At 46.4% G+C, this 25,768-nt stretch overlaps 1 protein-coding gene across 4 annotated transcripts in view; it reads right to left on the bottom strand.

The window, feature by feature from the left end:
- The window catches only part of LOC141083330 (uncharacterized), a 106,315-nt gene that overhangs the window by 34,086 nt on the left and 46,461 nt on the right, over window positions 1-25,768 (bottom strand). For all 4 annotated transcript variants that reach the window (XM_073567533.1, XM_073567553.1, XM_073567526.1 and 1 more), the window contains one exon: window positions 22,907-23,146. In XM_073567533.1, the coding sequence (XP_073423634.1) occupies window positions 22,907-23,146 (240 nt within the window). The remainder of the gene's footprint in view (window positions 1-22,906; window positions 23,147-25,768) is intronic.

Genomic DNA, 25,768 nt, shown 5'->3' with positions numbered 1-25,768 from the left:
ATTATTTTTGCGTATCCGTTCTTTTCCCCATTGACTTCCATTATTGGCGGATTGTCGTCCGTTGCATCCGTTTTTGTGAGGATCCGCCATAATGTTGCTGTCCGTTAACATCCTCAAAGATTTCCAAACGGAGCTTGCAACGTTTTTTTGGCCGGCGGATCCTCCAGACACTGATTTAACCTGAAATTCTGTCTGGGTGCCGGACCAAAAAAATATCAATCTCTCTCTACTCCCCCCCCCCCCCCCCTTCCCGGCCAGCGGTTCCTTTAAATTTCCTCATTTTGCGGATCCATCAAAAAACGGATCCTGTGGCATCCGTTCACATCAGTTAATAACGGATCCGCTTCTCAGCCTTTTTGGCGGATTGTAACTGACACAAAAAACTGAAGTGTGAAAGAGGCCTTAACAGTTTCAAAACACAAGTCATAAGTAACAACGTTAACAATACAATAATTAAAGCACAATAAGACGACCCTGCTTGTGAGAGCTTACAATTTTCAATGAGGTGGGGGAGATACAAAGTACAGGTGTGTATTTACAATGATGGTCCAGCCATCTTGAGGGATGGATGGAGATAGTGAATGGGCTACACATGCACACTTACACATAGAATGACTTTGATTAGTGAACGTGATAGGCTGCTCTGAACAAATGTGTTTTGAGGGAACGCCAGAAACTATGCAAATCGTGGATAGTCCGAATTTCTTGGGGTAGAGCATTCCAAAGGATTGGCGCAGCGCGGGAGAAGTCTTGGAGTCGGGAGTGGGAGGTACGGATTAGTGCAGAGGTTAGTCGAAAGTCATTTGCAGAGCGCAGCAGTCGGTTAGGCCGATAGACAGAAACGAGGGAGGAGATGTAGGGGGGTGCTGCACTGTGGAGTGCTTTGTGCGTGAGAACAAGTACTTTGAATTGGATCCTATAATGAATGGGCAGCCAATGTAAGGACTGGCGAAGAGCGGATGCGTCCGAGTACCGATTAGCCAGATGTATGACCCTGGCTGCTGCATTAAGGATGGACTGGAGAGGGGATAGTCGAGTAATGGGGAGGCCAATTAATAGAGCATTGTAGTAGTCTAGGCGGGCGTGGATCAATGCTACAGTGAGGATTTTTGTTGTTTCCATGGTGAGAAAAGGGCGGATTCTAGAGATGTTCTTTAGGTGTAAGTGGCAAGAGCGGGCAAGAGATTGTATATGGGATGTAAAGGAGAGATTGGTGTCAAACAACACCCAGACAGCGCGCCTGCTGCCGGGGTGTTGTTATGGTGCCGCCCAAGTAGAGAGAAATGTCAGATTTAGGGAGGTTAGCAGACGGCGGGAGCAGATGAAGTTCAGTTTTTGAGAGGTTGAGTTTCAGATAGAGAGCGGACATGATGTTGGAGACTGCGGACAGACAGTCACTGGCGTTCTGTAATACAGCGGGGGTAAGGTCGGGGGATGATGTGTATAGTTGTGTGTCATCAGCATAAAGATGGTACTGAAAGCCAAATCTGCTGATGGTTTGTCCAATTGGGGCTGTGTAGAGAGAGAAGAGAAGGGGGCCAAACACTGAGCCCTTAGGTACCCCGACAGCGAGAGGAAGAGAAGATGACGTGGAGCCAGAGAACAAAACACTGAAGGAGCGGTCAGAAAGATAGGAAGAGAACCAGGAGAGAGCAGTGTCCTTAATGCCCAGTGATTGGAGCCTAGAGAGTAGGAGACGGTGGTCAACAGTGTCGAAATGCTAAGCTACTTACCAGTAGCGGTGTTTTTCAAGGAGCACACGACAGCACCACGAAAGAGGGGATCCACCCTTCAGGGACAGAAAACCTACAGACACAAAAAGGGCGGCCCTCTCCCTCGCTTCAGTTGGATTACAGAGCATGAGAGGACCTCCCTGGTTAGTAGCGATTTATATATATACATCCAATTAAATACTCTTCACACCCGTGCCTAAGGCCTAACTCCCAAAAAAAGGAAAAAAGGTACTGATCTATACGTGAGAAACGAAGAAAGAGAGGGAATGGAAAGGTGCTGTCGTGTGCTCCTGAAAAACACTGCTACCGGTAAGTAGCTAAGCATTTATTCAGTTGCCACGACAGCACCACGAGAGAATTACAGAGATGTAAAGAATCTATCTAGGGAGGGACAGCAGCCTCAAGCACCTATTTCTCCCAAATGTGAGATCAGAGGAGTCACCCAAATCCAATCTATAGTGTTTAAAGAACGTAGATGGAGTTGACCACGTAGCTGCCTTACAAATGTCCTCGATGGATACCTCCGAGCATTCTGCCCATGATGTCGCCACAGCTCGAGTGGAGTGTGCTCTTATGCCTTCCGGAACCTCTGCGCCACCTGCTGTATAAGCCAGAGAAACTGCCTCCCTAATCCACCTGGCTAAAGTGTTTTTGGACACCCTAAGCCCTTTCCTAACTCCCTGAAAGGAAACAAATAGTGATTTGTCCCTCTTCCAAGAGTCTGTGGCTCTAATATAAATAAGGAGACATCTTCTTACATCTAGTGAGTGAAGTTTTTTTCTCTGACTGGCCAACAGGGTTTGGGCAGAAGGAGGGAAGGACTATCTCCTGTAGTCGGTGAAACTTTGAAGCAACCTTGGGCAGATACCAGGGCTCTGGCTTTAGTACGACTGTTTTCTCTAAACTGAGTATATGGGGGAAGTCTAGAGAGAGCCTGCAGATCACTAACCCTCCTGGCAGATGTCAGTGCGACCAGTAGGGCAGTTTTGAAGGATAGGATCCTAATAGGGGCAGAATCAATGGGCTCAAACGGAGCTTCTGTTAAAGCTGATAGCACCAAGTTCAGATCCCAGGGAACTAGCTTCTTTTTAATGATGGGCCTGGACCTAGCTGCTGCCTTTATGAACCTGGATACCCAGTAGTTGCCCGCTAGGTTACAGTTGTATAATGCCCCTAGGGCTGAAATGTGTTTGTGGCCAGACCCATTTCTATGCCCTTCTGCAGGAATTCCAAAACCTGATTAATACGGAGTCTCTGACCAATCTCCGCCCCCGTGGCTGACAAGAATTTCTTCCAAATTCTGACATAGATTTTTGTCATGGAAGGTTTTCTGCTTTTCAATAGACTGTTGACTAACTCTCGGGAGAAGCCCTTCCCACTCAGTAGTGCCCCTTCAAATTCCAAGCCGCTAGATGCAGATTGGACACACACGGATGGAACACTGGACCCTGGGAGAGGAGATCTGGGAGCTCAGGGAGAATCCATGGCTGTGTCACAGACTTCTTCCTTAGCCAAGGAAACCACGGTCTCCTTGCGCCAAAATGGAGCTATCAGGATTATGCGGGCCTTGTCTTCTCGAATCTTCCTCAGTACTATCGGTATTAGATTCAGTGGGGGGAAGGCGTAAGCCAGGCTGAAGTTCCACGAGATCAGGAGAGCGTCCACTACGTGTGGGTTTTCTCTGGGGTCCAAAGAACAAAACTGATGTAGTTGTCTGTTCTTTCTCTAGCAACCTTCCACGACTGCATAGGAGGAGGTCGTCTCCACACCCTAATGGGGGACAGGAAGCACGAGAGGTTAAAAGGTCCCTCCCACCTCCCTCTCAACAGTGTCTTTCCTGTCCCCCATGGGGCATGGAGAGGTCTGGTGTGCTGTCTGTCCGGCTGCTACAGCATATCTGAGGAAAAGTTCCAGAGCCGGGCAGTGGTGGTTGGTGGCGCAGCCTTCCCTCCTCCGTTCTGCTCCCGCCTTCTTTTTGAATCCGAGACTGTTCCTGGCCCTCCCGCGCTCCCCTTTGGGGAGTAAAGCGGGCCAGTGATCCCCGCCGGAGGCCTCCTGCAGCTCTCCGGTATCTCCTCCTCCCCTGCGTGCTGGCGAGACCCGGAAGTGACGTCATGCGAATGGGTCACTTCCGGGGTATGTGCAGCTGTCATGGCGGCCCCATTCTGCTGCCAGCGCGTGGAGCTCGCCGGCGCCTGCTGTGCCTGCTCCAGGACCCAGGGAGGAGGAGGGGGAATCAAACTGACGCTCTGAGGGCAGGGTTAACCCGTTATTAACCTGCTGGAAGACGCCGACAAGTAAGGCAAATCCCATGCTGTCATGGACGGTTCTTCCTGCCCTGCATCTGCAGAGCCCAGCGCTGCCCCAGCCACAGTGAGTGTTATCTGGGGTGGGTCCTAGTGGTGCGATCCGGGATAGAGGTCCTCAAAATACTTCTCCCCCTCTCTTTTTATAGGGAGAAAAGTCTGCCCATAAAAGCACCAATACCTCCAGCAAATCGGCAAAGTGTGCCATATGCAGTACGAAGCTTCCCTCTAATTGGGAGAAAAAGTTATGCCAGGCATGCACGGATAAAGTAGTCAGGGCTGAGCGCCTGTCATTAATTGACTAGATCCGCAGCTTGGTCATCCATCAGGTTCAGTCCTCTTTAGCCGCCCTGTCGCCCCCTCCACCCCTTCCAATTATGGGCTCACCACCTTCAAAAAAGCGGAGGATGCAGGTGGAGGATTCAGAATCTGAGTCGGAGAGGTCATTCAACTCGAGCTCCGAAAATTGGGAGCAACCAGGGACCTCTAGGGCACCTGACGTTAGGAGGTATCTCCTTTCCACAGAATACGTGGAAGAGTTGATTAGCGCAGTACGCGCCACTATGGGCCTAGAAGAGGAACCTGTCATGCAAACAGCACAGGATCGCATGTTTGGGGGATATGAAGGACCTAAACGAGCAGGCTTTCCAGTTCATAAAAGCATAGCAGACATGATCTCCCAGGAATGGGAATACCCTGAGAAACGCTACTCAGCCCCTTCAGAGCTCCATCATAGATTTCCTCTGGAAGGAGAGGAGTTTAAATGGGACATCCCGAAGGTTGATATCCAGGTGGCAAGGGTGGTAAAGAAGACGGTTCTACCATTTGACGATGCGTCTCAGCTTAGAGACCCGATGGACCGTAAAGCTGAAAGCCTCCTGAGGAAAACATGGGAAACCTCTGCGGCCACCTTGAAATCAGGAATTGCGTCCACTTGTGTCTCTAGGTCCCTCTTTCAATGGATTGAGGAACTAGAGAACCATATTTCACATGGTACCCCAAGAGGTGACCTCCTTAACTCACTCCCTATCTTGCAGAGAGCTACGGGCTTCCTGGCAGATGCATCAATGGAGATGATCCGTACTTCTGCCAGAGCCATGGTACAATCAAACTCTGCCAGACGAGCCCTCTGGCTTAAGACGTGGAGCGGAGACATTACATCCAAGGTTAAACTATGCTCTTTACCCTTTAAAGGTGAACATGTCTTCGGCCCTGCCTTGGACGAAATTCTGGAAAAAGCCACAGACAAAAAGAAGGTGCTTCCCGAGCAGAGAACCACAAGGAAACGTCTTTTTAGAGCCACCCAGAATCAGTCATCCCAACCACGAGGGAAGGGAAAGACGGGAAGATGGAGCTATGCTAAAGGGAGAGGCAGGAACATCCTGGTCCCCCAGCAGCAACAACAGCAGCCCCAAGAAAAGCAATGACTCGATCCTGGTGGGGGGAAGGCTTTCGAGATTCTTTCTTGCCTGGCAGTTGATTTCCAACAGCCCCTGGGTCCTCAGTGTGATCAGAGAGGGCCTACTGCTGGAACTCGCATACTATCCCCCGCGGGGTATGAGAGTCACCTCCCTACCATCTTGGGAGATCCCAGCTCTAAACTCCGGCATTCAGCAGCTTCTGCTATCAAAAGCCATCTCTCAGGTCCCTGTGGAGGAACAAGGAACAGGGCATTATTCCAGATTGTTCCTAGTAAAAAAAACCCACAGGAGAGTCGAGGATAATAATAAATCTAAAGGGCCTCAACCGGCACATTGCATACCACAAATTCAAGATGGAGTCGGTAAGGACCGCCATTCCTCTGATAGGGCAGGATTACTTTATGGCTACTATAGATCTGAAGGATGCCTATTTCCACATCCCCCATCCATCCTTCCCACAGGAAGTATCTGAGGTTTGCGATCCATCAGGGTCCAGAAATAAAACACTTCCAGTACAACGTGCTTCCATTTGGGATATCATCTGCTCCTCGAGTATTCTCCAGGATCATGACAGAGGCTGTGTCCCACATCAGAAGCCAGGGCATATGTATTGTACCCTACCTGGACGACCTACTAATAATAGCAGCCTCCTACTGTACTCTGGAGCTACAGGTGACTCAGACTCTGGACATTCTCCAGTCGTTAGGATGGATCCCGAACATAAAGAAGTCGCAAATCCAACCTTCCCAGGAGGTGAAATTCTTAGAAATCCGACTGGATTCAAAAAAATCAAATGTCCTTCCTCCCGGAGGAACACCAGAGATCCATAATATCAAGGGTCTCAAAGTTCAGGGAACAGAGATCCCCGACCCACAGGTTAGCTATGTCCATACTAGGGTCTATGACCTCCTGTATCCAATCGGTGCCTTGGGCACAGGCTCACTCCAGAACGCTCCAATCCCACATTCTAAAAAACTGGAACCGGGATCACACCTGCCTGAACAGGAAGGTCCAGACCCCAGGGGCAGTGAGAGCTTCGCTGGCATGGTGGATAGACCACGAAAAATTGTGTAAGGGAATCAGCTGGTCTCAGACCCCATTAGTCACGGTAACGACAGACGCCAGCAAAAGAGGCTGGGGAGCTGTAGTGTCTCGACACCCATTCCAGGGTTTGTGGAGCCAGGAAGTCAGCGCAAGATCCTCAAACTTCAGGGAGCTGAAGGTGGTGGAGGAGGCTCTGCTGGCAGCAAAGCACCTGGTCCAGGGCCAGCATATCAGGGTCTACTCGGACAATGTAACAACAGTAGCCCATCTCAGACACCAAGGGGGTACGAGATCCAGCAGCCTGGAGGGCCTTTCAAACTGAATATTTTCCTGGGCCGAAAAGCACCTCCATTCTTTGACGGCAATTCACCTGAAGGGTACCGCCAATCTGCAGGCGGATTTCCTAAGCAGAAAAAGCATACAGCCTGGCGAATGGACCCTGAACAAAATCTTCCAGAATCTAGTCAACAGGAAGAGAATGCTCAAGTGGTAAACTACTTCTCACTCAACCCCAGGGACAGGTCCCTGGGAGTAGATGCCTTTGCCCACAGGTGGAGGTTCCATCTAGCATACGCCTTCCCGCCAGTTCCAATCCTTGCCGCAACCCTGAAGAAAATTCGGGAGGATCAAACTCCAACCATCCTAGTAGCTCCGCTATGGCCAAAGAGGAGCTGGTACTCTCTGATAACGGAACTGTGGGTGGAGGGGCCATTCATCCTACCCACGGAAGACGACCTTCTCTTGCAGAGCCCTCTACATCACCCAAACCTCCGGGGAATGAGGCTGGCGGCCTGGCTACTGAAGCCCTGATCCTGAGGGCCAGGGGTCTATCGGAAGCGGTAATAAAGACTCTCCAGAAGCCTCGGAAACCAGTCACTATCGCTATATATAATAAAATATGGAAGAAGTTCTCTTCATGGTATCTACCAGACTGGCCTGACCCAGAAAGGCCCAACATTTCCCGTATCCTGGACTTCCTGCAGAGGGGGCTGGAACTAGGTCTAAAACCTAGCACATTGAAAGTACAGGTGTCAGCATTAAGTTCTATGTTCGACTGTGACTTGGCCAACCACAGGTGGATAAGAAGATTCATGACATCGGCTACTAGACTTCATCCAAAGAAACTAATAGCTGTCCCAACATGGGACTTGAATGTGGTACTTACGGGACTCACTCAATCTCCCTTCGAGCCCTTGTCATCATGTACTTCCCAGCTCCTCACCTGTGAGGTGGCCTTCCTTATAGCAATAACTTCAGCAAGGCGAGTGGGAGAGCTCCAGGCTCTCTCATTTAGGGAACCCTACCTAACGGTTAGAGACGACTCCATAGTGCTCTCTCTTGATCCATCCTTTCTACCGAAGGTTGTGTCTGACTTCCACAGGTCACAGAATATAATCCTTCCTTCATTCTGCCAGAACCCAGCAAACTCTAAAGAGGTGTTTCACACGCTGGATGTAAGACGTATAGTTCTCCACTACTTTCAGTGTACCAAACCCTATAGAGTCGATCACAACCTATTTATCCATACTTCTGGCCCAAACAAGGGAAAAAAGGTGGCAAAGAACACCATTGCCAACTGGATTAGAAGAGCCATCTCTGAAGCTTACCTGGCGCAAAACATCACTCCCCCTGCAGGGATCAAGGCGCATTCAACACGGTCTACCTCTACTTCATGGGCTGAGAGGGCAGGCGCATCTTCAGAGCAGATTTGTAAGGCAGCAACCTGGTCCTCCTTACATACCTTTACCAAACATTACAGATTAGACCTTGCATCTAACAGGGACTTAGTCTTTGGCCGAAAAGTTCTTCAGGCCGTTGTCCCCCCCCCCTAGTGCAGTATAGGTTATTATGCCTCCTATGCTGTCGTTGAAGGTTGCTAGAGAAAATAGAATTAGACTTACCGGTAATTCGGTTTCTAGAAACCTTCCACAACACCACTATTTCCCTCAATGTATTCTTGGCCAAATTCTGAGAATCTTAAGGTAACCGGTGCTATGGTAATCAGTTATAAGTCACTGGTGAGAGGGAGGTGGGAGGGACCCTTTAACCTCTCGTGCTTCCTGTCCCCCATTAGGGTGTGGAGACGACCTCCTCCTATGCAGTCGTGGAAGGTTTCTAGAAACCGAATTACCGGTAAGTCTAATTCTATTTTCTGTTGGCGAACAGATCTATTTCTGGGGACCCACACATGCGCATGATCTGTTCGAAGACGGCCCTGTTTAGTACCCACTCTCCTTGTTTGAGCATGTTGCGGCTTAGAAAATCGGCCGTAATACTGTGTTTCCCTTTTATATGGAGGGCTGTAAGGGATACAAGATGAACCTCGGCTATCTGAAAGATACGATTTGCCACCTCCATTAATACCCTGGAGAGCGTTCCCCCTTAATGGTTAACATAGGCTACGGTTACCTGATTGTCTGAGAGAAGCTTGTCGTGTCGGCCCTGTAGGGACATAAGGAAACCACTTAGGGCCCGCTCTGTCGCTGGCAACTCCTTTAGATTAGATGAGTCCATTATGCATAATCTGTCGCAGGTGTGTCAGAAGAGGTTCGCCTGTCAGGGACAGGAAACCAAACTGAAGTGAGGGAGAGGACCGCCCTTTTTGTGTCTGTAGGTTTCCTGTCCCCGAAGGGCGGATCCCCTCTCTCGTGGTGCTGTTGTGGCGACTGAATAAAGCTGCAGGAAGGTCGAGAAGAATGAGCAGAGAGTGGTGACCATTACATTTTGCTGTCAGAGGGTCATTGGTCACTTTGATGAGTGCAGTTTCAGTCGAACGTAGGGGGCGGAAGCCGGACTGTGAAGGGTCTAGGAGGGAGTGAGTGGCGAGGTAATGGGTAAGCTGGGAGTAGACTAGGCGCTCCAAAAGAAAACCAAGTGAGTATACAAGCTACTTCAGCCTCTTGAAATTCATATGTCCATCATGAGGTGACTAGTATAGAATACTTTATACAAATGAACACAAATATACCAATATAGACTTTATCTGTGTGTGTATGTGTGTGTGGGGGGGGAGGGTAGTTGATAAATCTTGGTAATTTCATTGTCATTTTCAAGATGTTGGTTTGCTGTGTGTGAAAATTAACATTCAGATTCCTATATTCACCCTTCCTTGTTGTCTCCGTCTTTTTCCCTCGGCCAGCAGATGTACAGAGTTTAATGGCGCTATACACCCAGGGTAGAAAAACACAGATCAGTGTGTGAGATTTGTCAGGCTCACAGCAGATCCTATTCTGACAAGTGTTTGTGGGTCAGAAAAGGCTTTCAAATTTATGGGGATCCGGGAAACACAAATGCAAATCACAGGCTTCAGATTGATAGTTTTGTATCCTTGTCACGTGGATCTGTTGCTTAGTGTTGCATTTTAATAAAAACGTGACCTTCCAATGATCTTTTCATTGGCTTGGGAACAATGAAAATATTAAAAAAGGATAGAACTAGGCGTGACACCTGAGAAAAAAAGAGGGCCGTTTCTCACAGATGGTATATGGTAATTCACCCGGATGTGTGAATATTGTCAGAGGCTGCGAACCTCTGCATAGCTAGTCATGGTTTCCACTGAGCGAAGGAATGGTATTCAGTTTGTTCTCGGAGCTAAACAGCCTGGACTCCAGACTGCTACATTGCTTCAATCTACTAAAGAAATTTGCGCTGCTGCTACTAATGTATTTTGTTTAGAAAACATTGATTATAGAGATAATGGAGGTGACTGTAGAGCCAAAACTCTGCTCATCCACAGTGCCCAGTGGTTGCACAATTTTTAAAAAAAATGATGTGGCCATTGGCCATAATGGTGGATATAGTGTGTGTTTGGACTGTACTGTGTGGTTGCAACATGCGCTCATTTAAGTCTATGGGTGTGAAAAAAAAATCGGATTGCAATTCAACGCTTTTTAGTCGTGTGATGTTTCCTCACTGCTGATATATAAAAGCTCATGTATACAAATGATAATATAGATGAAAATTTGTCAGATTTTTTCTTGGTGAAAACAGGACAATTTTTATACGGTCGTGTAAACTTTTGTGTACATCAGCAATGAATGAAATTTACAAGAACAAGTGCAATTCTTGACATAGGAATCTGTATTATAGCTGTAAAAATCGGCTGTTATATGGATGGTCCGTAGGGAATCCGATTCTTTTTGTGTGGACATAAACTTCAATAGGCAAGTCTCATCCGAAATACAGGAGGAGACTACTGCCTGCTGCACTTTTTTTTTACCTGGACATTTGGCCTGTGTACAAAAGCTGTAACCTGAGCAGCCAAACCGAATAACATTTGTCTGAGTGCTGTGTGTGAGGCGAGTTTTTTTCCACAGACATTACTTGCACCAAAAATACAATCACTTTAGACAAGACGCAATGGTATCCTCTTCTTATAGGCAATCTGTCAGCAGATTTTGATATGTAATCTAAACATAAGAGGCTAAAACCCAAAATTCAGGGATGTAACTTGTCAAAGTGCGTGCTGTTTACAAACTGGGAGGATTTGTCACTAGAAATGGGCAAACCCAAACAGTAAAGTTTGACATCCATACCTAACACCTACTGTTCGGGCACAGACACCGAACACGGACTTCAATAGTAAATTCGGGTTCAGCTGCCCGAACACCGGGTGTTTATCGTGTTGTCCTGTGCATGACAGCTCGGCAAGCACTGCGTCTGATCGGCGGTAAAATCATTACTGCCAATCAGAGAGCCGCGGTTCCGTATGAGCCCGCAGCTGTGATCGGAGGTATACAATTCACCTCCGGCCATCGGTGTCAGCTGATGGGACTACGGCTCCCATCAGCTGACGACTGCTCCCACTAATAACAGCGAGAGCAGGAGCAGCTGATGGGACTATTCATCAGCCGGCTCTTGTGCTGTATATAAAAAATTAAATAAAAAAGTAAAACTGTGTTTTGTTTTATTTCTAATAAAGGACTTTATTCTGGCTGTGTCTTTATTTACCTTATAACTATAGGATTAGTAATGGATAGGTGTCTTAAGGTACTGTCACACTTAGCGATGTACCAGCGATCCGACCAGCGATATGACACGGTCAGGATCGCTGGTACATCGCTAAGTGGTCGCTAGTGAGCTGCCACACAGGCAGATCTCACCAGCGACATCGCTGGGGTCGCTACTTACCTGTCACACTAGGCGATCCTGTGTCCTCCCGCCCGCTTCCACGCTCGTCTCTCCACAGGAAGCCCAGCAGGAAGCTGACGACGAGAAACAGTCCTGGACGTTCTCGCGCGATCAGCGATAACCAGCGGGGGAGCGGGTCGTAGGTAAGTATCAGACACAGCGATGTCGCTAGCAATATCGCTATAACGTCACAAGTTATAGCGATATTGCTAGCGATATCGCTTAGTGTGACAGTACCTTTATAGACGCTTCTCCATTAGTAATCTGCAAACTTGATGTCACCAAACATTACAAAGGTGACATCAACCCCACAAATATGAACCCCATTTGCCACCGCTACAGGGCAAGTGAGAAGAGTAGGGCAAAATGCCAGAATTGGCGCATCTAAAAGAAATCTTAGAGCACTTCATGCTTCCCTCTGCCGACAAGATGGAAATTTAATTCTCCAGCAGGACTTGGCACCTGTCCACACTTCATGGTTTAAAAATAACAGTATCCCTGTGCTTGATTAGCCAGCACACTCGCCTGAGAATCTATGGGGTACTGTCAAGAGGAAGATGAGAGACACCAGACCCAACAATGCGGACTAGCTGAAGGCTGCTATCAAAGCAACCTGGGCTTCCATAACACCTCAGCAGTGCCACAGGCTGATCGACTCTATGCCACGCTGCATTGATGCAGTAATTGATGCCAAAGGAGCCCTGACCAAGTATTGAGTGCATTTACTGAACATACATTTCAGTAGGCCAACATTTCGGATTTTAAAATCATTTTTTCAAGCTGGTGTTATAAAGTATTCAAATTTACTGAGATAATGACTTTTGGGTTTTGATTGGCTGTAAGCCATAATCATCAACATTAACAGAAATAAACACTTGAAATAGATCACTCTGTTTGTAATGATTCTATATAATATATGAGTTTCACTTTTTGTATTGAAGAACTGAAAAAAAATAACTTTTTGATGATATTCTAATTTTGTGAGATGCACCTGTATGTCCTAGTTCACAGTATTTTTGTTCACTCACATCAAATTAATATAATACCTATACTCATGTATAAGCCGACCCCCCTAATTTTGCCACAAAAAACTGGGAAAACTTGGTGACTCGTGTATAAGCCGAGGGTGGAATCCATACTCTATGCCCCCATATGCTGCTCCATAGTTTATGCCCCCCATATGCTGCATCATACACTATGCCCCCCATATTCTGCTCCATAGAATATGCCCCCATATGCTGCTCCATAGAATATGCCCCCATATGCTTCTCCATAGATTATGCCCCCATATGCTGCCCCATAGACTATGCCCCCATATGCTGTTCCATAGACTATGCCCCCATAAGCTGCCCCATAGAAAATGCCTCCATATGCTTCTCCATAGACTATGCCCCCATATGCTGTTCCATAGACTATGCCCCCATATGCTGCCCCATAGAATATGCCCCATATGCTGCTCCATATCCTAAATAAAATGCCATACTCACCTCTCCTGGGTCCATCACCGATGTCTGCCGCTTCTTGTGTCAGTGTGTTCAGCCAGCAGAGGGGCGGCGCGCACTAACCACGTCACCGCGCCCCCTGCTGCCTAGCCGTCACTGACACAAGATGCAACAGATACAGCTGTGAGCAGCGATGGACCGGGGCACAGGTGAATATCGCTATACTCACCCATCCTGCCGCGGTCTCTGCAGGCTCGCTTCTCCACTGTCTCCCTTCCTGTCTTCAGCAGTCACGTGGTACCGCTCATTACACTCATGAATATGCACATATTCATGAGTGTAATGAGCGGTACCACGTGACCGCTGAAGACAGGAAGGGAGACAGTGGAGAAGCGAGGCTGCATCGACCGCGGCAGGACAGGTAAGTATGATCTCTGACACCCCCACTCCCCCTCAGTATATGACCCGTGTATAAGCCGAGAGGGGGACTTTCAGACCAAAACAATGGGCTCAAAATGTCGGCTTATACACGAGTATATACGGTATATAAAGCTCAATGTGTGTGTATGTATGTGTGTATGTCCGGGATTGGCATCTGCACCGTCGCAGCTACAGCCACAAAATTTTTCAGTCACACGTCTAGACCCCGAGAGCATCATAGGCTATGTTGTGAGGTGAAATTTTAACCCCGCACGTTCAAATTCACCAAACAATTTTGCCTATTATTCTTATCATTTCTATGGTGTTATCGTCCTTCTATAAAGCTGGAAATAACACAATTTATTACCGTGCCAACACAGACCACACTCTGACACAGACTGCAGGGGAGCCAAGTATCACACAGGATAGGATTAGATACACCACGAAACAATCACTGACCTCAGGGAGACCAGTCAAAGAAAACACCGAGGCAGCCGGCAATGGCGCTCAATCAGTGAAATCCTAGGTGCAATGCTCCCTGGGAAATACGAATATGCAAATAAAGTCCGTGGAGCCTCATTCAAGAGTCTCAAACACGGGACTAGCCAGATCTTCCTCCAGGGAAGGACCCAGCCAAGGGGTAGCTCCTTTCGGAAACCACCATTACCACCATATTAAGTGGCCCAGATACACGGCTCAGCAGTCAGTATCACACAGGATAGGATTAGATACACAGCTCAGCAGTCAGTATCACACAGGAGAGGATTGGACACATGGCTCAGCAGTCAGTATCACACAGGATAGGATTAGATACACGGCTCAGCAGACAGTATCACGCAGGATAGGATTAGATACACAGCTCAGCACACAGTATCACACAGAATAGTATTAGATACACGGCTCAGCAGACAGTATCACACAGAATAGCGTTAGATACATGGCTCAGCAGTGCGTTTCACACAGGATAGGATTAGATACACGGCTCAGCAGTCAGTATCACACAGGATAGGATTAGATACATGGCTCAACAGTCAGTATCACACAGGATAGGATTAGATACACAGCTCAGCAGAAAATATCACACAGGAGAGGATTAGGTACACAACTCAGCAGACATTATCACACAGGATAGGGTTAGATACACAGATACACATGTTGTTTATCAAAAGGCTCTTGAATGAGTTGAAAATAAAATACTATCAATACTTGGGTAATCATTTAGTTAATTTGTGTTGCAAATCTGTAGTGTTGAATATATGATGTGAAATGTTTTTATGTGCAATATAATCATTATAATTTGTTATAACTAACCACAGTTGGTTACTATGCCCAGGCAACGCCGGGCTCTTCAGCTAGTATTTTATAAAAAATGATAAAATGGTGGGGAATTGAACCACAAGAATTAAATTATAGAACATTTATTTAATATAGCTATACCTTTACTGGCATAAATAACACTAGTCCCAGCGGGTATGACCTTCTATAACACAAGGTATTATGAAAGGGGAGCAGCTAAGACTGGCTTCTGCTTGCGCCAGATGAAATATAACATGGCAATCTATTATATGGATGGCTACTCATAGGATTGAGTCTTGCCATGGAAGAAGCAGTATTGTTCTATTCTGGTTAATAGCGCAACACTCTGAATAGAAAAGGAAGTGGACAATTTCACCAGGTTACCGATATTATGACATCCTCAATCGGCTCATAGAAGCCAAGCTCATTTACAACAACACATCTAATATCATTTTAAAAGAAACAGAATCTGAATACAAAATGAGCTAATATCCAAAACACCCAACTTATTTGCTTCTAACCTCAAAACTGAAAAAAATTAAACAGAGAATGGGACATATGACATATTGCTCCAAACCACAAGCTGAAATGTAACTTGATCTTTGCTGACACCTATTGGAAAATATGTATACTAGCTTTACTTGTAAAGAATTATCACTTTACAATACAGAAAACATAGAAAATTGACATACATGGGAACACTTGTATACAATGTATCAGATTTGTAAGTAAAATCAGTATAGTCTGCAAGTAAATTACTGTAATGTAGTAGTAGTCAAACTAAGCTACGCCAGAACGGATGCATGTGATGTGGAATTTCTGCAGTGGAAATGCCACAGCAAATTCTTAATAGCAATGTGGCACTAAAATAGGCAGATAGCCATGCGTTTACGCTAAATGCTGCAGATGTACCATGACTTCACCCTTTCCATTGCAAAGTATAGAGTCTTCTTTGAATATTTGCAGCATAAATCCATTATGGATGTAAGATCTGTAGCAGTGGTCGATTTATCGCCACAGTGTGTGGTTATGATTTTAGAAGATCTCCTCCACCACATTGGTAGTCTAATACTATCTGATTATCAGTCAGGATCAACCATGGAAAATTCACTGCAAAAACATCTTGCATGAAAATTCCCTTAGACACCAGAAAACGGTTCTGAGGGCCAGGCGAAAATGCATGAGAAATTAGCCCATATCTCTGTTGCATTATAATAATTCCCTGTTTGTAGAGATACAGAAAATCTTTAGATCTTATCTAATATACAGCTCTAGGTAACAGTGATTGCTTGGTCCTTCGTGGCATATGGTGACAGGCAGCAATGCTCTGTGATGAGTGAATTCCCCAGTGTGAGCCTCAGAGCAGCACACATACAGAGTAAATGACAGGGACTACACTGTTAGGAGGATGCCAGAGCACATACATCCACATGCAGATACCTATGTTCTAAGGTCCACATTAAGTAATGTAGGTTTTACACAATTTGTATGGAACCAAGGGCACTAAGCGCAATGCCGGATGATTGCAGCAAATAGTAGGACAAAACCACCCTTTATATGTCCTGTGATAAAACACTCCGGGATCGCCTTTGCTGGGGTCAAAGGTCACGTGCGTTCAGCATGAAACTCAGGCGCAGAGCTGGGATTCGGGTATAACTGACACTGGGTCAGGTTTATTAATGGTGAAAGCAATGCATAAAGAAATAAAACATAAAACAAATCCTTGCCTGTCCGGCACTAACTAAACAAAGTACAACCTAACTACCAACTGGCGGGCTTCTCCCGTCCAGCCAAACCACAGTTGCAGTGGGCACTGCTCTCACTCATGTGTGTCTCACACACAGACAGGCTCTCTGTGTTCCCAGGCTGAGACACTCACACAACAACCTGGCATCCTTTTATATCCACCTCCCATTATTCATTAGCAAGCAGGTGCGATACTGACCAGACTAGGCCACATAGGAAAGGAATCTGGGCGAGATATACCTGCCCTCATCCACTATTCCCACATGATTCTCACATATCCCCCCCCCCTCTGCTCAGACCACTCCGGTCAAGCAATGACACCCGCCAAACAGTGCACTCGGGACAGGGCATCTGCATTTCCCATCTGTACCCCTGGGCAGTGCTCCACCGTAAATGTGTAGGCCTGCAGGGCAAGGAACCACCGGGTCACCCGGCTATTCCATTCCTTGTTCAAGTGCATCCACTTGAGAGGGGCATGGTCAGTGATCAGCCTGAACTTTCGGCCCACCAGGTAATATTTGAGGGCCTCTAGAGCCCACTTAATGGCGAGGCACTCTTTTTCTACGACTGCATACCTTTGCTCGTGTTTATTCAGCTTCCTGCTGAGATAGAGGACTGGGTGTTCCACTCCGTCCCTCACTTGTGAGAGTACTGCCCCGATACCGGTATCAGAGGCATTTGTTTGTACCACAAACTCGCTGCAGAAGTCCGGAGTCACCAGTACGGGCTGAGAGCAAAGTGCCCGTTTTAGGCTATGGAAGGCTTCTTCAGCCGCTAAACTCCATTTAATCATGACGGAGTCTTTCCCTTTTGTAAGATCCGTCAGGGGGGTAGCGATGGCTGCAAAATTGGGTATGAACCGGCGATAATAGCCGGCGATCCCCAGAAAGGCTTGCACCTGCTTCTTGTTGACAGGTTGCGGCCAGTCCTGAACCGTCTGAATCTTATCGAGCTGGGGTTTAACAACACCCCTCCCAATTACATACCCCAAATACCGGGCTTCTTCCAGCCCGATATGACATTTCTTGGGGTTCGCGGTTAGACCTGCCTCCCACAGGTCGTCAATCACAGCTTGTACTTTCTGGAGATGAGTCTCCCAGTCCAAGCTATAAATGACAATGTCATCCAAATAGGCCGAAGCATACTGCCTATGTGGCCTCAGGACTCGATCCATCAGTCTCTGGAAGGTCGCCGGTGCTCCGTGCAGTCCAAACGGCATATACACATACTGAAATAGACCTTCTGGGGTAGCAAATGCCGTCTTTTCTCTGGCAGCCTCCGCCAGAGGGATCTGCCAATACCCCTTTGTTAGGTCTAGAGTCGTAATATACCGGGCTTTTCCTAACCGATCTATTAACTCGTCGACCCGGGGCATAGGGTAGGCATCAAATTTTGAGACCGCATTCAGTTTCCTGAAGTCATTGCAGAACCGGATAGTGCCGTCCGGTTTAGGAATTAGCACAATCGGGCTGGACCAAGCACTGTGCGATTCCTCAATGACACCTAACTCTAACATTGCCTTCACTTCTCGGGAAACGGCTTCACGGCGCGCTTCCGGGATTCGGTAGGGCTTTACGTGAACTGTGACACCAGGTTCTGTTACAATGTCATGTTTCATTAGCGTAGTCTGCCCTGGTTTTTCTGAGAAAAACTTTTGGTTGTGAAGTAGAAACTGCCTGACCTCAGTCTTTTGCCGCTCCGAGAGAGTCTCTGCAACCCGTACCTCCGGTACGGTATGCGAGCAGACGGGACGGGCCAGCTCCGCAGACAAGGCAGACCGATCTTTCCAGGGTTTTATCAGATTTACATGATAAATCTGTTCAGGTTTCCGTTTACCTGCCTGGTATACTTTGTAGTTTACTTCACCAACTCTTTCCTTAATCTCAAAGGGGCCCTGCCACTTTGCCAGGAACTTACTGTCCACCGTGGGGACCAGGATCAACACCCTATCTCTGGGTGCAAACGTACGGATCTTGGCACCCCTATCATAGATTCTTTTTTGGGCTCCTTGAGCCTGCATCATGTGTTCTTTGACTATAGGCATAACAGCCGCAATACGGTCCTGCATTTGTGTGACGTGATCTATCACCGTTTTAAACGGTGTGACCTGACCCTCCCAGGTTTCTTTTGCAACGTCTAACAGTCCGCGAGGACGTCGGGCGTACAATAACTCGAACGGCGAGAATCCCGTGGAAGACTGGGGTACTTCCCTGATGGCAAAAAGCAAATACGGAAGTAAATAGTCCCAGTTCTTCCCATCCTTGTCTATCACCTTTCTCAGCATCTGCTTCAGAGTTTTATTGAACCGTTCGACCAACCCGTCTGTTTGAGGGTGATACACGGATGTGCGTAATGGTTCGATTTGTAACAATCGGCAGAGCTCCTTCATTACCCTGGACATAAAGGGGGTCCCCTGGTCGGTGAGTATCTGTTTTGGTATACCGACCCGACTAAACACATGCACCAGTTCCTTGGCAATCGTCTTGGTGGCCGTGTTACGCAAAGGGATGGCCTCCGGGTAACGAGTGGCATAATCCAAGATGACCAGGATATGTTGGTGTCCACGTGCAGACCGTGGAAGGGGCCCAACTAAATCCATCCCAATCCTCTCAAACGGGACTTCAATAATAGGTAGGGGTACCAAAGGGCTACAGAACCGGGGCTTAGGTGCAGAGGCTTGGCAGTCAGGACAAGACTCACAATATACACAAATATCGTGATGCATGCCTGGCCAAACAAAACAGTGTAATATCCTTTCGGTGGTTTTCTGGACTACCAGGTGACCTCCCATCACATGTCCGTGGGCCAGTTCCAGCACCTGCCGCCGGTAGGGTTTTGGCACGACTAATAGTTGCACCGTATCTTCCCCCTTTTTCTCTATCTGATAGAGTAAATCATTCTCCAGAACCATGTAAGGATATGCCAGCCTAGAGCCAGGTTCTACGGGTACCCCATTTATCACTTTTACATTTGTCCTAGCCTGAGAAAGGGTAGGATCCTTTATTTGCTCGCTTTGGAAGTCATCTTTCTGAACTTCTAAATCCGGCAAACGGGGAGGTGGACGGCTGTCGGCCTCCTCCTCTTCCCTGGTCTCCTCCGAATCACCAGCCATGACTGAAAACGGGAACTGCAGGTCATTTCCCGCAGACTCTTCCCCCGAGTCTTTCGGGGAGACCTCTTCCAGGGGTTCGAGACCCCCACGCGCCCTGGGAGAAGAATCATGTACACTATTACCCGAGGGCATCAACTGATTCTCCCACAATTGCCAGAAGTGGGGAAAATCCCGGCCCAGGATAACATCATGCAATAACGCCGGGACGAGTCCCACTTTATGTTGCACAGACCCATAGGAAGTAGTAATGCATATGACCGTGGTGAGGTACGAACAGGTGTCTCCATGCACACACGATACAGAAAATTTGTCTGATGGTCCAGTCGGGGCTGACACCAGACTGGCCTTCACCAGAGTCACCACACTTCCCGAGTCTAACAATGCCACCACATTTTTGCCATCAACAGTTAAATCACACAGGTGTTTTTCCACATCCTTTTGACCGGCATTCACACTCACTACCCGTGCAACCATAGACATGCGGTTTTTAGAGTCTGTGACGTCGCACTGCATGGGTTCAGTAGTGACCGGACAGTTCGCAGCAATATGTCCCATCTCTTGGCAGCGGAAACACCTAACGGGCCCCTTGCTTAGACCATAGTTCGTTACTCTCGGCCTCGCAGTGCGGGCAGTCCCGTTTTCCTCCCCCACTGTCTTAGGGATTTTTCCATCTCCCCTACTCCCTGGAACAGTCTTACCGGTTCCACGTGGAGATGATGAAGAATGAGGTGGGGTAACGTCGTCTCGGAGTCCTTCCGCCACGGAGTAACGTTCAACCAGATCCACCAGTTGATCTGCCGTCGTAGGATTTCCATGGCTTACCCATTTCCTCAGGGCTGGCGGTAGAGCTCTCAGGTACTTGTCCATGACGACTCTCTGGATTATCTCTGGCGCTGTCAGCACCTCGGGTTGTAGCCACTTCTTCGTCACGTGGATCAGGTCGAACATCTGTGACCGCGGTGGTTTATCCGGCTGATAAGTCCATTGATGCACTCTCTGTGCACGGACAGCGGTCGTCATCTTCTGCCAGTACCGACTCACGTGAATCACTCTCGACTCGGCTTCCAGGTTAACCTCATGTAGGCTTGCCAGGCGCTGCGCCACCTGCTGGAGAAGCGAACGATCGGTAGCTGTCATGTCCACCAACTCCTTCAGCTGGGCCATCATCATCCGATTAGCTTCTTGCTGGACGGCGGTGGACTGTACCAGCGCTTTCACCACGTCCTCCATGCTCATGCTTGCAACGTGATGCCCGCATTCTCCACCACAATGTGATAAAACACTCCGGGATCGCCTTTGCTGGGGTCAAAGGTCACGTGCGTTCAGCATGAAACTCAGGCGCAGAGCTGGGATTCGTGTATAACTGACACTGGGTCAGGTTTATTAATGGTGAAAGCAATGCATAAAGAAATAAAACATAAAACAAATCCTTGCCTGTCCGGCACTAACTAAACAAAGCACAACCTAACTACCAACTGGCGGGCTTCTCCCGTCCAGCCAAACCACAGTTGCAGTGGGCACTGCTCTCACTCACGTGTGTCTCACACACAGACAGGCTCTCTGTGTTCCCAGGCTGAGACACTCACACAACCACCTGGCATCCTTTTATATCCACCTCCCATTATTCATTAGCAAGCAGGTGCGATACTGACCAGACTAGGCCACATAGGAAAGGAATCTGGGTGAGATATACCTGCCCTCATCCACTATTCAATCCACATGATTCTCACAGTCCAAAAAAAAAAAAAAAAAAAAAAAAAAAAAAAAAGCAATATTAAAAAAAATAGTTTATATTTGCGCTAAAATCCGGAATAAGAAGAAATAAATATCATTGCTGCATGCAGATATATTTAAAAACACACATGTGACATGCACAAATGTGAACAAGTCTGTTGGACAATGTTCACACCACTCTGACTGAAACACAAACAAAGAGCACAGAATGACAAATGTGCAAAAATATCTTGCAGTAAGACATATGACAGTAGTCAGCAACTGCTGATAAAAGGTATTAACAAATATAGGGTATTTAGTCGATACTTTTTTTGCAAAAAAATGTATGCCAAGCTGCTCCACCTCGTCAAGGTAACCCGTATCAAAGCAGTCCCTATCTAATGTATTTAAAACCTGAACATATGAACAGTGTCTAAATGAGCAGGATTAAGACAGGCGCCTACCTGTATGGGCTCGTGTCGTGAGACAGCTCCTTATGTGCATGTCACACAAGAGAGGGGTGGGGTCTCTCAAATCATGCATAAGCACGAAGGAAAAACTGGACATTTGTGCATGTCACATGTGTGTTTTTAATCCAGTTTTTTTCGTGCTCATTTAGACACTGTTCATATGTTCAGGTTCTGCAGCTACTCTGCTCACACTCCAGGAAAGGCGTCTGTCACCTTCCGGGACAGTGCCTGTAATACATATGCTAATTCTCCTATCTATTCACACCTTTGGAAAGAAAGCTATATCTTAATTGGGACATCTATTCCTCCAAGAGAAAATTACCTTCTTCTGAAAAGGACCTTCCTAACTGGGATTATCATTTCATTTTGGTTTCACTTTCATTTCAAGGTAATCTAAAATTCATTTTATAATTATACTGTTTTATATCTCCCTAATGTAGGTTTTAGCATTGAAACAAAACATATTTAATAGGTTGCCAGTATTATCACTAAGCAGCACTGCCTTCTTCACAGAGCAAGGGCTAACTTCACAGGACCAGCAGTTCCGGCGTATCAGGCAAATTTGTTATTAATCTGGCTTGGCATTCATTGTGCTGCATGGCAGATTATCAGGGTGTCTGGACTACAGGATCCCAGAATTGTAGAATTTTATTGTACTTTTACCACTTAATGGTAAGAGACGGTCAGTAGTCTGTCAAGAGACGAGAATATTTTTTAAGGTAAGAACACATTTCCCATATATTCACAAAATGATGATTGCAGGTAGTCCCAATGCTGTAATGCTACAGCAGACACCACTGTGGCGCCTAGAGATAACTATAATGGAATAATAGTAATCGTGACTATTACTAGGTATAACCATGTTACAGCTAAGCAATATGGCTCAGGTTTTAGTCAATAGATCAGGGGAATCTTGACAGGGAAATGGCTATGATCTAATGTGCATAAGGGAAAATGCATCCAAGAAAAAGTCACTTCACCAAAACCCAATAAAGACACAGAATAAAGTCATATCAGCTCCCAAAGAACCCCTAGACAATGCCAAAGATGAAGGTGGGTAAAGATACGATTACCTGTTACAAATGTCACAATTGAATTCTCTCTTTGGAGCACTTTGCGGATTGATGGAGCCATCAGAGATGAGGACTCTATTTTGGTCCTCTAATTTTGAACTATTTTTGTTTTTCTGTTTGGGATGAATTCCTTTTTGATGTCTAGTCAGTTGGCGAATATTTTTGAAAGTCAGGTCGCAGGATGAACAAGTAAGAAGCTGGTGCTTTTTGTGCTTACAGGAGTGGGCTTTTAATTGTGATCTGCAAAAAATAAAAAGAGGATCTTACATATAGTTTTGCATTATATAGTTACATAGGTGTAAAAAAAGACCTAGGTCAATCAAGTTCCACCGTTCTCTACCAATTGTACATTTGTCACTAAATTAGCTATAACCTGCAAAGTTGTGTGTATTAAAGGGAATCTGTCACTCCATTTTCGGCCTATAAGCTGCGGCCACAGCCATCAGGGGCTTATCTACAGCATTCTACAGCAATGCTGTAGATAAGTCCCCGATGTAACCTGAAAGATAAGAAAAACAAGTTAGATTATACTCCCCGGGGGGCCGGGCCGGGGGGTGTCGCGGTCCGGTCCCTCCCATCTTCTAGAGATGACGTCCTCCTTCTGCTGCAGCTCCTGCGCAGGCGTACTTTCTCTGCCCTTTTGAGGGCAGAGTAAAATACTTCAGTGCGCAGACGCCGGGAAAGGTCAGAGAAGTCCGGCGCCTGCGCACTGCAGTACTTTACTCTTGCCCTCAACAGGGCAGAGAAAGTATGCCTGCGCAGGAGCCGCGGCAGAAGTAAGAAGGAAGACGTCATCGCTTGAAGATGGGAGGCGCCGGACTGGACGGCGACACCCATCGGACCAGACCCCTGGGTGAGTATAATCTAACTTTTTTCGGGGGCTTATCTACAGCATTACAGAATGCTGTAGATAAGCCCCTGATGGCTGTGGCCTCAGCTTATAGGCCAAAAATGGGGTGACAGATTGCCTTTAAGGAAATAATTCAGCCCTTTTTTAAAAGCAGCTATAGTGTCTACCATTACTGATTACAGTTGTGTTATCATTGTGGTACAATTGCTTCATTTTTATTTTATGCACACTCTTTTCCTGTTTATATTTTCTTTTAGTATCATAATATAGATTTTTAGAGCAGAAGTTTTTCCTATATCCATTTTATTCTTTTGACCGGTCAGCACACAGAACCGGTCTCTCTACCAGCAGCCAGGGTTGTGGAGTCGGAGTCGTGGAGTCGGAGTCGGTATAAAATGGACTGACTCCGACTCCTAAAATATATAATAAATTGGGTACAGTTGTTCAATGCAGAATGTGCTGAATATTTGTTCATAGGAATTCGGGAAAGTTATGAAATGTCCTATAAATGGCTGTTCTATTCCTGATCTAAGGCTACATTCACACACAGCGTTTTTTGAGTATACGTTTTTCAGTTGCAAAAGCAGATCAGCTTTTTAAAAAACGGCATCACCTGAAAGGTTTTTGAGCTCATAGCTAATGTTTTCAATAGCAAAAGCAGACTAGAAATCTGCTCTATGTATTCATTTATCCATATCTGTCTATCCATATCATATCTGTACCAAAAAGAATGAAAGCCAGATAGCACACAGACTAACACTCCTTTTTTTTTTAGCACCAGTCAGGTACACCTCATAGCTGCCCAAAAGGACGCCCAGGACAGGCATTGCTCATCTTCAGTAACACATCAATTGATTTCAGTTGTTTCACACTTTTTTGTTAATTATATAATTCCACATGTGTTAATTCATAGTTTTGATGCCTTCAGAGTGAATCTACAATTTTCATAGTCATGAAAATAAAGAAAACGCTTTGATTGAGAAGGTGTGTCCAAACCTCATACTGTTCTGCAGAGTTTCATACTGCACACCTCAGCTGCTGTTACCACCCACCTTTCGTGTCTACCTCTTTCCTCATAGACTGTAAGCTTGCGAGCAGGGCCCTCACTCCTCTTGGTATTTGTTATAATCTACTGTATGTGATTATTGTTATGCTGTAATGTCTATTGTCTGTACAAATCCCCTCTGAAATGTAAAGTGCTGCGGAATATGTCGGCGCTATAAAAATAAAATTTATTATTATTATTTATTATAGTTGGAATAAATAGACTGCTTTCACCACCACATCTTCTTAAGGTGCAGGCTTTATTTTCAAGTGTAGGGGTGTGCAGTATGAGGTCCTGCAGCAGCTGAGGTGTGCAGTATGAAACTCTGCAGAACAGTATGAGGTTTGGACACACCTTCTCAATCAAAGCGTTTTCTTTATTTTCATGACTATGAAAATTGTAGATTCACTCTGAAGGCATCAAAACTATGAATTAACACATGTGGAATTATATAATTAACAAAAAAGTGTGAAACAACTGAAAATACTGTATGTCTTATATTCTAGGTTCTTCAAAGTAGCCACCTTTTGCTTTGATTTCTGCTTTGCACACTCTTGGCATTCGCTTGATGAGCTTCAAGAGGTAGTCACCGGAAATGGTTTAACTTCACAGGTGTGCCCTGTCAGGTTTAATAAGTGGGATTTTTTGCCTTATAAATGAGGTTGGGACCATCAGTTGTGTTGTGCAGAAGTCTGGTGGATACACAGGTGATAGTCCTACTGAATAGACTGTTAGAATTTGTATTATGGCAAGAAAAAAGCAGCTGAGTTAAGAAAAAGGAGTGGCCATCATTACTTTAAGAAATGAAGGTCAGTCAGTCCGAAAAATTGGGAAAACTTTGAAAGTGTCCCCAAGTGCAGTGGCAAAAAACATCAAGCGCTACAAAGAAACTGGCTCACATGAGGACCGCCCCAGGAATGGAAGACCAAGAGTCACCTCTGCTGCAGAGGATAAGTTCATCCGAGTC

The sequence above is a fragment of the Dendrobates tinctorius genome, unplaced genomic scaffold (assembly GCF_039654945.1).
Source record: "Dendrobates tinctorius isolate UK_male_01 unplaced genomic scaffold, ASM3965494v1 ptg000004l, whole genome shotgun sequence".
In the NCBI taxonomy this organism is placed as follows: Eukaryota; Metazoa; Chordata; class Amphibia; order Anura; family Dendrobatidae; genus Dendrobates; species Dendrobates tinctorius.
The sequence above is the reverse complement of the archived record's forward strand: the minus strand, read 5'-3'. Positions and strand labels throughout refer to the sequence as shown.